This window comes from Gymnoscopelus braueri (assembly GCF_963280865.1).
Source record: "Gymnoscopelus braueri genome assembly, chromosome: 3".
Classification (NCBI taxonomy): Eukaryota; Metazoa; Chordata; class Actinopteri; order Myctophiformes; family Myctophidae; genus Gymnoscopelus; species Gymnoscopelus braueri.
This window is the reverse complement of record NC_137612.1, coordinates 5,747,244-5,762,949: the sequence shown is the minus strand read 5'-3', so window position 1 is coordinate 5,762,949 and position 15,706 is coordinate 5,747,244. Positions and strand designations below refer to the sequence as shown.

Here is a 15,706-nt window from a genome sequence, read left to right as displayed (position 1 = left end):
CGCACACGCACGCACGCACACACACACACACACACACACACACACACACACACACACACACACACACACACACACACACACACACACACACACACACACACACACACACTCTGTTTTGTATCACTACACTCCTGAAGGGCCTTTGACTTGCAGTCCATCATTTACAATTTTACATGAATAATTCCCTGACCTATAAATCCAAACTTAATCCTCCTCTCCAGCCCTACATGACTAACCTTCTAGAACAGTCCCTGGAGCAACGAGGACAGACAAGATGTCCCAGACATTTTGGTTTTCAAGACACACACGCACGCACACATTGTACACATTGTACTTTTACTCCACTACAATTATTTGAAAACTTTAGTTCCTAGTTAATTTGCAGATATAAATTATTACATTATAAAACATACATTAACCACTTTAGCCCTATTTTATACCTAGGCTATTTGAAAATAGCCGATCTACAAACTACAAGCTGTACTTTTACTTTTGGTACTTTAAGTACATTTTGATGCCAAAACATTTGTACTTTTACTCAAGTAAATTTTGAATTGCGGACTTTTACTTGTAACAGAGTACTTCTACATTTCAGTATTGATACTTTTACTTAAGTAAGACAGTTGAGTATGTTTTCCACCACTGCACGCGCACACACACACACACACACACACACACACACACACACACACACACACACACACACACACACACACACACACACACACACACACACACACACTGTACATGTCAGCATCCTTTGTTAGACACGCTGTAGACAGAGACTATTATGGAACTTCCCGTCCAACTTCATCATTGTTTTATTTCAGCCCCCCACCCCACCCATCCCCCCCCTCTCTCTCTCTTTCCTCACTTCCTCCCCCATTTCTTGTCTTTCCCCTCCTCCTCCTCTAATGTATATTATACGTTACTCTCTTTACAGTTCCTCTGAGCTGACGAGCTAAGATTTCACCGTTGAACACTGTTGTGCTAAGAGAGAGAGAGAGAGAGAGAGAGAGAGAGGGTTCTTGTGATGTCTATAAGTGAAGCCTATTACCCAGCAGCCTCGCAATAATGGCTGCTGGGGGGGAAATTGGAACACGGAAAATACATACACAGCATGCTTGCAATTTTGCCAGTCACCATCAATACAGCCTAAGTTCGTATAACCTAAGCAGTCCTCTCCTCTCCTCCCTTCCTCTCCTCTCCTCTCCTTTCCTCTCCTCTCCTCCCTTTATACTGTCCTCTGTCTTCAACTCTCCTCTCTTCTCGTCTTGTCTCGTCTCCTCTCCTCTTGTCTCCTCTCCTGTCTCCTTTACTTTCCTTTCCTCTCTATAGTGTCTGTATGGCTGCTACGTGCACTCCTCCATCATCCCTACCTTCCACCGTAGATGCTATTGGCTGCTGCAGGTAAGCCCCGCCCGCCCCTACCCTGCCTGCATTGTGCTCTCTCATACTGTACACCTGATATGTGTTTCTCTAAGCAATAATGAAAAAAGATACGACTTTCAAGAAAGAAGAAGAGATGAAGACCTTAACCGGTCGAAAACCGGAATAAAAATGGTTTTAAACCAGTGTTGATTTTGTCGACTAAAACTATGACGAAAAATGTTCGTCGACTACCTTTTTTTCCCTGATGAAAACTAAATAAAAAACTAAATAAAAACTAAGCTACGATGACTGAAACTAAGATAAATGTACTGAGAATTTCATCAACAAATAAAAACTAGACTAAAATGTTAGTGAGGGACTAGTGGAGAAGAGATCCAGTAGAACTAAAAGACAAGTCATTTTATGTTTGGTTGCGCTCTGAAAATAGCTCTGAAAATAGCAGATCTACAAGTTTGTAGATCGGCTATTTTCTGCATGCAACCAAGTATAAAACCAGCCATTACGACGCCATCACGGCACCGCCAACATATATTTTAGTCGACTAAATCAAATGTAAATTTAGTCGACTATAATCTTATGATATTTAGTCGACTAAAGCTAGACTAAAACTAAAACATTTCAGATGACTAAAATATGACAAAAACTAAATGGAATTCTATTCAAAAGACTATGACTAAAACTAAATCAAAAGTTTCTGTCAAAATCAACACTGGTTTCAACTTTACTTCCTCTGCTCCACGTTTTTTGGGTGCTCGGCTCTCTTCTTCTTTATCAAAGTTTACAAGTCCCGCTGATCCTATAGATGCACCATACACCTTACAAGACTTTTTTTTAATCTCCTGTGAGCACCCGGTTTGCCTCTGTGTCTTTTCTCTAAAAGATACGACTATTTGCAGAATGATATTACTATGTTTGTTCCAAATCTAATCATCCGAGATTAAAAAAACTAAAACATGGCCATTTTGTGGGATGCTGTAATTCCGATGAAGAGAAAATCCAGACTCCACACACCTTAATTCCATGCCAGTTTGTCAGTGTTGCCAACTTGGCATCCGTATCACTACATTTAGCCACTTTTCAGGCCCTCGCGTTTCAAGATACGGTCTCCCTTTTTCTTTCTTGGAAAGAGCTCAGTCTTGCAACATTTTGCAACTCCTCCAGCCAAAACAGATTAGCAGCCGTCTCTGGGAAATGGAATTTGCATATATCCTCGAGTTGGAGGGTGTCACATTTTAACCACTTAAAAACCCTATATACGTCAATTAGTGAAAATAGCATAATACAGTGGTTCTCAACCTGGGGGTCAGGACCCCCAGAGGGGTCCCCACATGATTTTTGGGTAGGGGCCAGATGACATTAAGTGACAATTTAATGTAATACCAAAAAATGATTTTTGAAAAAAGACCAAAAACTTAAACCGAAAATAGCAGATCTACAAGCTCACAACGCCTCGCGTTGCGAGGCGTTGTGAGCTTGTAGATCGGCTATTTTCACAATATTTATCTGTGGAACTGAGCCAAACTAAATGTAATGCCTACAATTCCAAGAGCTTGTCAGGGTGGGGGGGGGATGGGTCCCCAGTTCAAATACGATTATTTTGGGGGGTCGTGGTCTGAAAAGGTTGAGAACCACTGGCATGATACACACACACACACACACGCGCGCGCGCACACACACACACACACACACACACACACACACACACACACACACACACACACACACACACGCACACACACACACAATATCTGCTATGCCAAATATTCCCCTATTATTTCCAATTATTCCCCTAATTTTGTAAAATGTTCCCCTATTTTTGCTGGATGTTTGCCTGTTTCTGCCAAATGTTTGCCCATAATGACATGCCCAGTATACTGTATATATCAGGGATGCTAAGGTTCATGTGGTTAAGCTGCCGGTGCCGCTACGCTATACTGTTCATCCCTCAGTCCTTCAGTTAAATGATGTTCTTATTTATATACAATTTACACTTTAGCAAAAGCTCTTTATCCAGAGCGGCTCACAGTAAGCAAGGTAAACACAACAATTATCCAATCCAATCCAATCCACTTTATTTACAGAACACATTTAAAACAACAGCGTTGAACCAAAGTGCTAGTAAACAAATATAAAATACTAAGAGTAAAACAATAGACAGGGGGAAAAAACACATAGAGGGTGCAACACTAGAAACATTTCCTAAGGCAGTACTCGACCCTTCAGTACTTGAGTATGAGAGTATACTCCTGGCCAAATTTACTCCACTACAAGTAAAAGTATCTCAGTCAAAATGTTACTCAAGAAAAAGTAAAAAACGTGAAAAGATAAAGATAGTAACAAAGAGGCGAGCGGAGGGGGAAGCCAGAAACACGGCTAGTGTGAGAGCAGAAGTGTGGCCACTTGCATTTTAGGGAAGAAAAAAAAAACAGCCAACCTAAAACTACTCTCAGTCTGAATCATGGAAAGCCAAGGAGCACAAGTGAGTTTTCAAACGTGATTTAAACACAGGAATGCGACGCGTTGTGAGCTTGTAGATCGGCTATTTTCAAGTAGCCTAGGTATACAGTAAAATAGGGCTAAAGTGGTTAATGAATGTTTTATAATGATGATGATTTATATCTGCAAAGTAACTAAAGTTTTCAAATAATAAAAAAGAGTAGAAGTAAAAGTATTGAAAACTGGAAATACTCCAGTAAAGTAAAAGTATTAAATTGTATTTAAGTACAGTACTTGAGTAAATGTACTTAGTTACTTTCCACCACTGGAGTAGGGTAGCTAAAGCTAGCAAGTGAGAGTAGTACAGTAGCTCCTTCAGCTACGGTACTCGATCGATTCCACTAAGTTAACAATGATCAAGCACCAAGGTTTATTTTCATCCATCACTCACAGCCCAGGTTTCATGATGGATTTGATGCTGGCCTGTGAGTGTGAACTGAGTGCTTTGGAATTTGTGACCAAGGTCAGTACATCCCTATAGACATACACGGCCGGAAGAGGGGCGCCTACAAATTCACGCCCACTTTTGACACAGCGCCGCTACTCGAGGACCTTTAGAACGATGAACTGCAGCTCTCAATGCAATCTCTATGAGAGGCATTGTAAAATTCCATAATTAACTACTGAGGCTGTAGTAATTTTTTGGGTGTTCTAATAAAGTGTCACATTTGTTTGATTTGTCCTTTTTAATGTGACATACCTGCCATCTCAATATACAACCCACAATATACTATAATATTCTCCATCAGTGTCTCAAAAGTTCTAGCATCTGAAATCTAAGGTTTAAGTGGTCGCATGGTATATACGTCACGGACGCATCCCTTGAGGTTTTCAATACCCAGATACGTTTGTGTCTCTCATGTATCATTTTTATAGGCTATTTATTTTTGGACAATTATCCAAACAGCATCTTGCAAGACTATTTGTATATTAATACTAACCTGGAGTATTCACTAAGTAGTTGAAAATGTCGGGATATGTTACTCCTCCATTTAGTTGGGTTATTTCCCCAATTTACATTCAGGCAAGTTAATACAACAACGGTAAACCCACATGTTTTAATTTGTCATGTACCGTCGGAGCTCCGTGGTGGGTAGAAAATTAATATAAGCCTATGAGATGTTCAAAATATAGAAATATGAACAAAATCAGTCGGGATTGGGATGAGACTTCAGAGTCAGTGATGTCACTGAAATGCGACTACTGAGTCTGTCTGCAGTCTACCCTCTGCTGTGTTAACATTATGGGTAACCCATAAAAGTGGCAAATTAAATGTGAAACACATCAGCTATTAAGAAAACAAGAAGATATGTTGACAAAGACACTCCATACATTTGGAAACATATTTTTATTTAAATCAATATCGTCTCCAGCTAATGTAGGATAATTTTAAAAGTAGGCTAACTCTCATATCCTCTCATAGGGAATGCATTGGCAACTGCAGTACATCGTTCTTACGGACCTCGACTGGAGGCACTGTCTCAAAAGTGGGCGTGAAATTTGTAGTTCCCGTGTTGGTCTGTAGGAGGCAGTGTAAGGGCAGTGGTGGAAAAAGTACTCAAATGTTTTACTTAAGTAAAAGTATCAATACCATCATGTAAAATTCTGTCAAAGTACAAAAGTATTGGCATCAAAATATACATAAAGGACCAAAAGTAAAAGTACTCAATATGCCGAATGTCCCATTTCACAAGTTTTCAGATGTCTAAATGTATAAAAATCTTTTGAAAATTGCAAATCTATAAGCGAGCTATACACCCTATATATAGGGTGTATAGGCTGAAGTGGTTAATGTATATGTTTTAATAATAAAAAATCAACAAAGTAACTACAGTAGTAACTAAAGTGTTGGAAATTGGAAGTAAAAGTAACTCAAAATTGTACAGTACTTGAGTAAATGTACTTAGTTACTTTCCATTACTGTGTAGGATCATGCAGGAGCAGGGTTATTATAGTTAACTAATACTAACAAAATAACAAAACAAAACAAAAAACATTTTAGTTAACTGAAAGAAAAAAAAAATGGTTTGTTGTTTTCTTTTCCTTTGCACGCACTCACGCACGCACGCACGCACGCACTCACGCACGCACGCACGCACGCACGCACGCACGCACGCACGCACGCACGCACGCACGCACGCACGCACGCACGCACGCACGCACGCACGCACGCACCTCTCACTCTCTTTTCTCAATCTCTTTCCGACACACACACACACACACACACACACACACACACACACACACACAGAGATCTCCCTTGTGTATAAGGGCATGTTCCTTATTCATAGAGAGATGTTTGACTCACTCTGCTGCTCATGTGAGAGACAGCAGGGAGCAGCGGTCACACACACACACACACACACACACACACACACACCCACACACACACACACACCGCTTCCTCTGTCGGTCATGCGAGTGATCGACACACAGACCCGGTCACACCGGGAGGTCAGGGTACATGATGGTCATAAAGCATGCCTGCACACACACACACACACACACACACACACGCATGCACGCACGCACGCACACACACACACACACACACACACACACACACACGCTCGCACACCATCTGTCCCTGACCAATACCAAAGTACAAAGGCGCCGTTTGATTCAGAATAAATACATTTCATAACATACATTAATGCTATAGCTTGGTGTGAATGCCCCCTGTATATTTTATAGCACGCCATACATGCTGTACCAGTGGTGGAAAAAGTACTGATTTTTTTTTTCTTAAAGTAAAAGTATCAATACTGCAAAGCAAGTAAAAGTCCAGAATTCATTTATTGGTATCAAAATGTAATTTTAAATGTACAAAGGTAACAAAAGTCATTGTGCAGAATGTCCCATTTCACAAGTTTTCAAATATATAAGATGTATAAAAATTGATTGAAAATATCAGATTTAATGTGAGCTTATAGATTGTCTATTTTCAATGGCCAAAATGTATATTGGGCTGAAGTGGTTAATGTATGTTTTGTAATAATAATCAAAAGTAACTAGTAACTAAGGTTTTCAAATAATTGCAGTGGAGTAAATGTATAATATTTGCCTCTGAGATGTAGTGGAGTAGAAGTAAAAGTATTGAAAATTGGAAATACTCCAGTCAAGTAAAAAATACCTCAAATTTGTACTTAAGTTCAGTACTTGAGTACATGTACAGTACTTAGTTACTTTACACCACTGATAACATACCGTACTATTAACGCTATATCTTTGTGTGAATGCCCCAGTGCGTTTTATAGCACGCCATACACATATGCGAGCTGTATTGTCACACTTGTCCAACAACAGACTTTTCCTTGTGTGTGTGTGTGTGTGTGTGTGTGTGTGTGTGTGTGTGTGTGTGTGTGTGTGTGTGTGTGTGTGTGTGTGTGTGTGTGTGTGTGTGTGTGTGTGTGTGTGTGTGTGTGTGTGTGTGTGTGTGTGTGTGTGTGTTTCTAACGCAGGGGGGGGGAAGTGAACACCTACTCACCAAATGTGCAATGCGGCTGATATTGCAGTGCAAATACATCAGCGAATTGGAATATCAATGAGCTTTTGTAAAAGCCGTTGTGTTACAGCGGTACTGTACTGTACTGTACGTTGTGCCCTTCATGCATCCCACGGTGGGCGATGTTCCTCCTGAGGAGAGGAAAGTGTTCCCTCCCCTCCGCCTCACCTGTCTGCTGAATCTTTCATCAAGAGAATCTGCTCTCTCTCTCTCTATGTGACACACACACACACACACACACACACACACACACACACACACACACACACACACACATACACACACACACACACACACACACACACACACACACACACACACACACACACACACACACACACACACACACAGAGATGCACAGACACCGGCTGTGCACCTGTTGAATCTTTCATGGGTTAGAAGCTGCATAGGTCTGTTGGTTGCCTATAGCGTGATGAACTGCACTCTCTCTCTCTCTCTCTCTCTCTCTCTCTCTCTCTCTCTCTCTCTCTCTCTCTCTCTCACACACACACACACACACACACACACACACACACACACACACACACACACACACACACACACACACACACACACACACACACACACACACACACACACACACACTCCCCCAGCAGGGTAAGAGTGATGAGCGTGGTTGAGCTGTTAAATCTTTTATAGGCAGGTGAGAGAATCTTCTCTGACACGCTACGACTGACCTCCCTCTGTGACCTTCACTTTCTCTCTCTATCGCTCCTCCTCCTCTTCCCTCTCCTCTTCCTCCTCCCCCCTCCCTCCTCCTCTTCCTCCTCCTCTTCCCTCTCCTCTTCCTCCTCCCCCCTCCCTCCTCCTCCGCCCCCTTTCCTCCTCCTCCCCACGTGCTACAAGCTTGTAAATCTGCTATTTTTGGCTATATAGGGTTCAGAAAAAAAGAAATGCTGAACATCTTTTTGGGGTTTTATTGCATTGATGAAATTGTCTTCCTAAAATGTTGATGTCCTAACAGGTATGTGTGTGTGTGTGTGTGTGTGTGTGTGTGTGTGTGTGTGTGTGTGTGTGTGTGTGTGTGTGTGTGTGTGTGTGTGTGTGTGTGTGTGTGTGTGTGTGTGTGTGTGTGTGTGTGTGTGTGTGTGTGTTTGTGTGTGTGCGTGCCCCTGTGCTGTATAGAACCCAGACATCGTTCTGGTGCACTACCTGAACGTGCCAGCAGTGGACGACAGCGGGAAGCCATGCGGTCCGGTGCTCTGCTCCATCAACACAGATAGGAAGGAGTGGGCCAAGTGGAGCAAGGAGGAGCTCATTGGACAACTCAAGCCTATGTGTAAGTCACATGACCCCGCCCCTTCCACCCCCCCTCCCCCAAAGAGGCGAACTGCGTTTTCCTATCACTTCGCAGTAGCGGGGGGCGGGCAGTCAGCGCACAGAAGTCAAAGCATAGACGGGCCGGCTGTGTTGTTGACGGACAACGGATGCACGCTTATGAGAAACAACAAAAATAAAACCTGGCGAAACAGTAGCGTGCATTAAATATTATAAACTAAATGTTATAAACTTTCACGACAGCCTAAGTACAAATATAATTTATGAAAAGGCTACTATAGGCTACAGTGAAGTCAGACTGAATGACTGAAAGGTTTTTTTGTTTTTACTCTCTTGGTGTTTTGTTGTAGGGGATTATCTGGCACATGTATCTGTTATGAAAGAGAAATTGTATCATGAGTGAAACGGCTATAGACCTTGGGAAACCATAAACCTACGTAGGCCTACATCTAAATGAGTCGCCATATTTACGTTTCCTTACAAATGACACATTCCTTACATTACAAATCCTTATAAGCTATATATTTCCGGGATGCATAGTCGCTGAAACTCCACAAGATATTCCTCTACACTTATTTAGTGAGAGCATTGCTCCTCCTGCTGAGAGCATCTCAGCACTAGAATGACTCCTCCTGCACTTTCATAAGCAGAACAAACCCCCGCCATCCCGCCCCCCCCGCTACTGCGAAGCGATAGGAAAACGCTGTTCGCCCCCAAAGAGAGCCCAGTGTCTCTCAAACGTTTTCATCTCAAGGACCCCAAGTACTGTACTTAAAGGTATAGCTCACCCAAAAAAATAATAATCTATCGATTAGTCACCCCATGGAGACTTGAATTCATGGACATATTTTGTTTTTATCGCGTTTCTAAGCCAATAATTTTATGACGAGCAGGGGTTCCGGTAGGAGACACAAAGGAGACTTTTTTCTTTTTGTTTTACTTTACTGGGTTATTTCCAATTTTCAATTTTACTCCACTACATCTCAGAAGCAAATAGTATACATTTTTATTTGAAAACTTTAGTTACTATGTAGTTACTTTTGTAGATTTTGATTATTATTACAAAACATAGGCTTACATTTTTTTTTTTTTTTTTTTTAAATAATTTTTATCCCTCGATTTTGTAACCCTTTTTTCACCCGGTGCCAATTTGCTAAGTGATCCTGGGCACTACACTCCCCCCACCAGCCTAGGGAGGCCAGGGCCGAGCTCATGCCTCCTTCAATGCATGAGAGCCAACTGACCTTCTTGTCACCTGACAGGGGGGAGTTTCCCTGGTTGGACGTAGTGCGTGGAAGGAACACGTTATTCCAACCAGTTCCCTTCCCCTCCATCAGGCGCCCTGGCTGACCAGGGGGAGGCAGTATAGTGACCAGGAATTACTACATGTTTTTTGTGAGGGTATTAACTACCCTAGGAGACACGGGGAGAACATGCAAACTCCACACAGAGTAGGCCCTTTCCTAACATAGGCTTACATTAACCACTTCAGCCATATACATACTTTGGCCATTTGAAAAAAGACAATCTGCAAGCTCACAACACTTCGCTTTAGCTTGTAGATCTGCTATTTTCAAAAGATTTTATACATTTGTGAAATGGGACCTGCATAATGAGTACTTTTACTTTTAGTACTTTAAGTACATTTTGATGCCAATAATTCTGTACTTTTACTGAACTTGTACTTATGTAACAGACTATTTCTACAATAGGGTCTGATACTTTTACTTAAGTACAAAATGGGAGTACTTCTTCCATCACTGGTTTTCCCTGCATTAGACCTTAGACCATTTAACGGAAAAGTACCAGCAACAAAAGGATACAAGTTGAGAACAAAAATATCAATCCAAATCCTCTCACATTGTGTTTAATAGCTTGTTTTTAATGTTCAGCCCATTCAACCCATCTCTTCCTTGCAATTTCCTCGGTTTGGATCAATTGTAATCGAGGTAATAATCGTGTTAAAAGTAACTTAAACATTTTGGCTTTGTATGTGCGGATCGATTGCTTGTCATGTCGGAGATTTCCCGCAATTTCAAAGAGTGAGGTCAGAGTGATATCAATTAGGGGAGGAGCAAAGTCATGGGTTTTCTAGCCGACACAATAAACTTTAACTGTTACATAATGCAGCAAGCAGCTTACCGGAGCCTTCTTCCATATGAAAAGCTTTACCATTTACTCAAAGCAGCAGTAGTGAAGTTTTTTTTTCCACCTCGAACGATAAGTGATTTTCCGTGAATATTGCAAAGCTTAGCACGTTCGTCAAGTCATATGAAAGTTACCACATGACTTCTAGTCAATGTAGCACTTGAAGGTACAGTGGTAGTAATTTTTTGGGGGTTAAAATAAGTGTTAAATAGCTCTATATTCTGATAGTACTCATTGCTATAGAGTGTTTGTTCAGTAACAGGAGTCTCCATGTCTCTATATTCAACAGAAAATGCATTTTCAGGTCCAATCCAAGTTCTCTATCCAATCAGGATATAGAGAGCTCAGTCAGGACACAGATTAAACAAGTGAATTTGGAAGTGATGACACAAAGAAATGAGCAGACGAAAGTGGAACTGGAACACTATGAAAATGAAGCTGATAAATGGGCACTCTCTCCTGATTCGCTGAAATTGTGTCACTTACCTGAAAATGTATTTTCTCTTTAGCTGGAGAGACATGGAGACCCCTGTTACTGAACAAACACTCTATAGCAATGATTACTGAATCAGAATCAGAATATCAGAATATAGATCTTTAACCGTTTAACCAAACATTTTTACCAAAGAATATCACTTACCCTAACTTTAAAAATAAGGGCAGTGTTGACTAATGTGGTACAGGTTATTTGATGAATAATGAATAACGACAAAGCATTGTAGAACTCATCATTAATATGTTGCAATCGTAATAAAATGATTTTGTATTACGATTGCAAAGTGTTAGGTTTGTTAATTCATTTAATCAAGAACATTATACATGTTTGTTTATCAAATGGTCATAAATATCAGGAACATATATAGTTAGATAGATCAAATAAGGTGTCACAGATTCATTCCCTTTACTGTTGCACATAGTCATGACATGATGACTCATGATGTAGACCAGGGGTTGGCAACTTTGATGATGGAGAGGGCCACTATATTTCCACACTCACTCCAGAGGACCACATACTGTCAGGCAGACACCTCTTATCTCAGAATTTTAACTCTATCGAAAATTATACCATTCTATGTCACACAAAAATAGCAAAAATAGCCAATCTAAGCTTGTAGATCTGCTATTCTTGCTATTTTTTTTATTGGAATCCTGAATTTCTTTTTGCCATTTTTGATATACAAATACATTGGACATAAAAGAGACAATAGAATTGTAATACTAGTCATTAAGCAACTAATATAGACTGAAGTAATTAAAGCGGGTCATGAAGTAGTAGTAGTAGTAGTAGTACTATTACAGTATATTTAAGTATACAATAAATCTGGACTGTTGATTGAACTTTGAGAGAAAGACATCCAACATATACATTATGCTGAATGTGTTCTACAGTTAAGGAAAGTGTGTAAAAGTGTCCCTGTGTTGTTAAACAAAAAAGCATAAACATTTTTATTCTAATCTGTAATATAAAAGTTTGTAAAAAAAAAATAATAATAATAAAAAACTTTTCTAAGGCAGTTTATTACTATGTTGCTTAAGGTGAGAACATAAGGTGAGAACAGCTGCATTTAGATTTTGAGGTCTAGGCTTTTTTTTGTCTGTATTAAAAGGACATCAAATACAAATTAAACTGTTCTGGCCTGTTTTAAACTGTTTTAAACTGTTCTGGCCCATTTGCAGTTTTGTCTAAATTTAGTCACGTCTATGATATTTAGCTGCCAAGTTACTGGGATTGTTTGGTTTGCCTGAACTATATAGCTGACTGGTGTGACAGGAACTATGCCAAGACATGCTGTGACAAAGGGACCAGGGTGGAAAAAGTACTCAGATTTGATTTTAACCCATTTCAAAACTTATCATACATATAAAATGTATACAAAATAATAGCAGATCTACAAGCACACAACACATCGCATCGCGACGTGTAGTGAGCTTGTAGATCTGCTATTTTCAAATAGCCAAAGTTTAAATAGGGATGAAGTGGTTTATGTATGGTTTGTAATAATAATCCAAATCTACAAAGTACTAGTAACTAAAGTTTTCAAATAATTGCAGTGGAGTAAAAAGTAGAATATTTGCCTCTGAGATGTAGTGGAGTAGAGGTAAATAAGTATTGAAAATTGGAAATACTCCAGAAAAGTAAAAGTACCTCAAAACTGTATGTATAAGTACAATACTTGAGTACATGTACTTAGTTACTTTCCACCACTTAAAGGGCCAGTATGGTCAGTAGGGAAGGCATCAACTCGATGGCCCAGACGATTAGCGCCACGCTGCCATCTAGAGGCTGATACGGACTGCAGGCAAAAAAAGAAAGAATGAAGGATAGAAAGGGAAGGAGAGAATAGACAGAGAGGTGGAGAGAGACGGAGGTGCCCAAAATACCCTGCATGCATTATTTATAAGTGAGCATCTGAGAGAGAGAGAGAGAGAGAGAGAGAGCGCATAGCTACAGCACATACACAGATATGCAAAAATGCATACAAACACACACACACACACACACACACACACACACACACACACACACACACACACACACACACACACGCACACACCTTGTGCTATCTCTTTGTTGACATGTCTTTTTGAACTGTTTTGGATGCGCAATTGAGGATAGTCCCCCAAAATGTAATGGCTTATTGATTCAGAGATGAAGACAGGATTTAGTGAAGTTTACCTTCAACTCTTTGAACCGAAAGAGAGTTCTTAGTGATGTAGTGATTTGTGTGCTGCACCTTGGTTATCATTTGATGTGTAAACAGTTTAAGATTTTTTTTTGCTTTAAAGCCCTCATCAGACATTATTCCCCAAATGATCAGGGTCTTTCATAATTCAACCTTTTGAACACAAGAGGGCGCTAATAGACATGGCTCTGCTGTATAGAGCTTACATTGCCAGGATGATGGAAGTTGGCGGAATCAAAGGACAAAATATAGATTGACTTTTTCTGTATATTTTTCTTTTACACAGTGGTGGAAAGAAACTAAGTACTTGTACTCAATTACTGTACTTAAGTACAATTTTGAGGTACTTTTACTTTACTGGAGTATTTCCAATTTTCTACCTTTACTTCTACTCCACTGCATCTCGGAGGCAAATATTGTATTTTTACTCCACTACAATTATTTCAAAACGAAGAAGATTTCTATTATTATTACAAAACATACTTTACGTTAACCACTTTAGCCCTATATACATTTCGTCCATTTGAAAATAGCCAATCTACAAGCTCACAACATTGTGAGCTTGTAGATCCGCTATTTTCTAAAGACTTAAATACATTTTGAAAACGTGTGAAATGGGACATTCTGCATAATAAGTACTTTCTACTTTTGGTACTTTAAGTACATTTTGATTCCAATATTTTGTACTTTTACTCAAGTACATTTTGAATTCCGGCGCAACACCGGAGCACAACCAAACATAAAATGACTTGTCTTTTAGTTCTACTGGATCTCTTCTCCACCCCCTAAAATGTTGGCTAGTTTTTATTTGTTGACGAAATTGTCAATATATTTAGTCATTGTTTTAGTCATCATAGCTTAGTTTTTATTTCCTTTTTATTTCGTTTTTATTTATTTTTCATTAATTTTTTATAATTTTTTTCGGCAGTGAAAAAAGGTAGTCGACGGAACATTTTTCGTCATAGTTTTAGCCGACGAAATCAACACTGGTTTCACAGACTTTAAATCTCTTGTTTGTGACGTTTATGTTTTTGTTCTCCAGGTGCCGGGAGCAGCCTGCATCAGAAATGCTCCAGCGTCAAACAGCGAATCATCTCGTCCAAACAGGAGCCCGGGGCCGGGGGGGCCACGACGACGGCCGTCCCCGCCGGCACGGGGACGGCGACCGGGGGCCAGCGGGCCGGCGGCGGCGGCACGGCCGCCGACGGCACGGAGGTCCAGAACAGTGACGTGTCGGAGGGACAGACAGAGACCACCGGTCCCGGAGGAGGGGGCGGGGGAGGAGGGGGCGGGGGCGGGGTTAGGAGCCGAGGAGGAGGTGGCGGAGGAGAGAGGAGGAACGGCAGAATAGCCAAACCCTCGCTCCTCCTCCACCTCCACCGGCCAGGTGGAGGTGCCCGACACCACGCAGAGCTCCCCGCTGTCCATCGCCTCCAGCGACATGGCGGACAGCCCCGCCCTCGCCATGGGCGCCGGTGCCGGCCTGTCGTCGCACCAGAGCGCCGCCGTGTTCATGTCGGAGGTCACCACGCTGACGGGCGACTCCGTCTACTCCGCCGGCCACACCACCGCCGCCCACCTCCTGGCCGGCCACGCCCACCACCACCACGAGAGCGCCGCCGGCATCCTATTGGCCGTGGCGCCGGCCGGCGACAACAACAGCCAGAGGTTCGCCTCGTTCCCCGGAGGCGTGGGCCTGGGCGAGGGAGGCGAGCTGGTGCTGTCCAGCTCGCTGGACTCTGGCGGCGGCGTGGGCGGGGTGGGGGTGGGGGTGGTGAGCCTGCCCGAGACCACCATGAACTTTGACCCGGACTGCTTCCTCAACAACCCCAAGCAGGGCCAGACGTACGGCGGCGGCAAGACGGAGGCGACGTGCTGCAACGGCAACGACGGCAACGGCGACGGTAGGCCTGTCACAATTATTACATAACAGCAGTGGTGGAAAGTAACTAAGTACATTTACTCAAGTACTGTACTTAAGTACAATTTTGAGGTATTTGTACTTTACTTGAGTATTTCCAATTTCCAATACTTTTACTTCTACTCCACTACATCTCAGAGGCAAATATTGTACTTTTACTCCACTACAATTATTTGAAAACTTTAGTTACTAGTTACTTTTCAGATATAAACTATGATATAATGAAACATACATTAACCACTTTAGCCCTATTTTATACCT

At 41.4% G+C, this 15,706-nt stretch overlaps 1 protein-coding gene across 1 annotated transcript in view; it reads left to right on the top strand.

Annotated features, from left to right (window-relative positions):
• The window catches only part of LOC308082983 (calmodulin-binding transcription activator 1-like), a gene marked incomplete at both ends in the record, with an annotated part of 131,598 nt that overhangs the window by 78,887 nt on the left and 37,005 nt on the right, over window positions 1–15,706 (top strand). Inside the window, 4 exon segments of the mRNA XM_080425062.1 lie at window positions 1,339–1,410; window positions 8,540–8,693; window positions 14,567–14,885; window positions 14,887–15,428. Coding sequence (XP_080281188.1) covers window positions 1,339–1,410; window positions 8,540–8,693; window positions 14,567–14,885; window positions 14,887–15,428 — 1,087 coding nt within the window.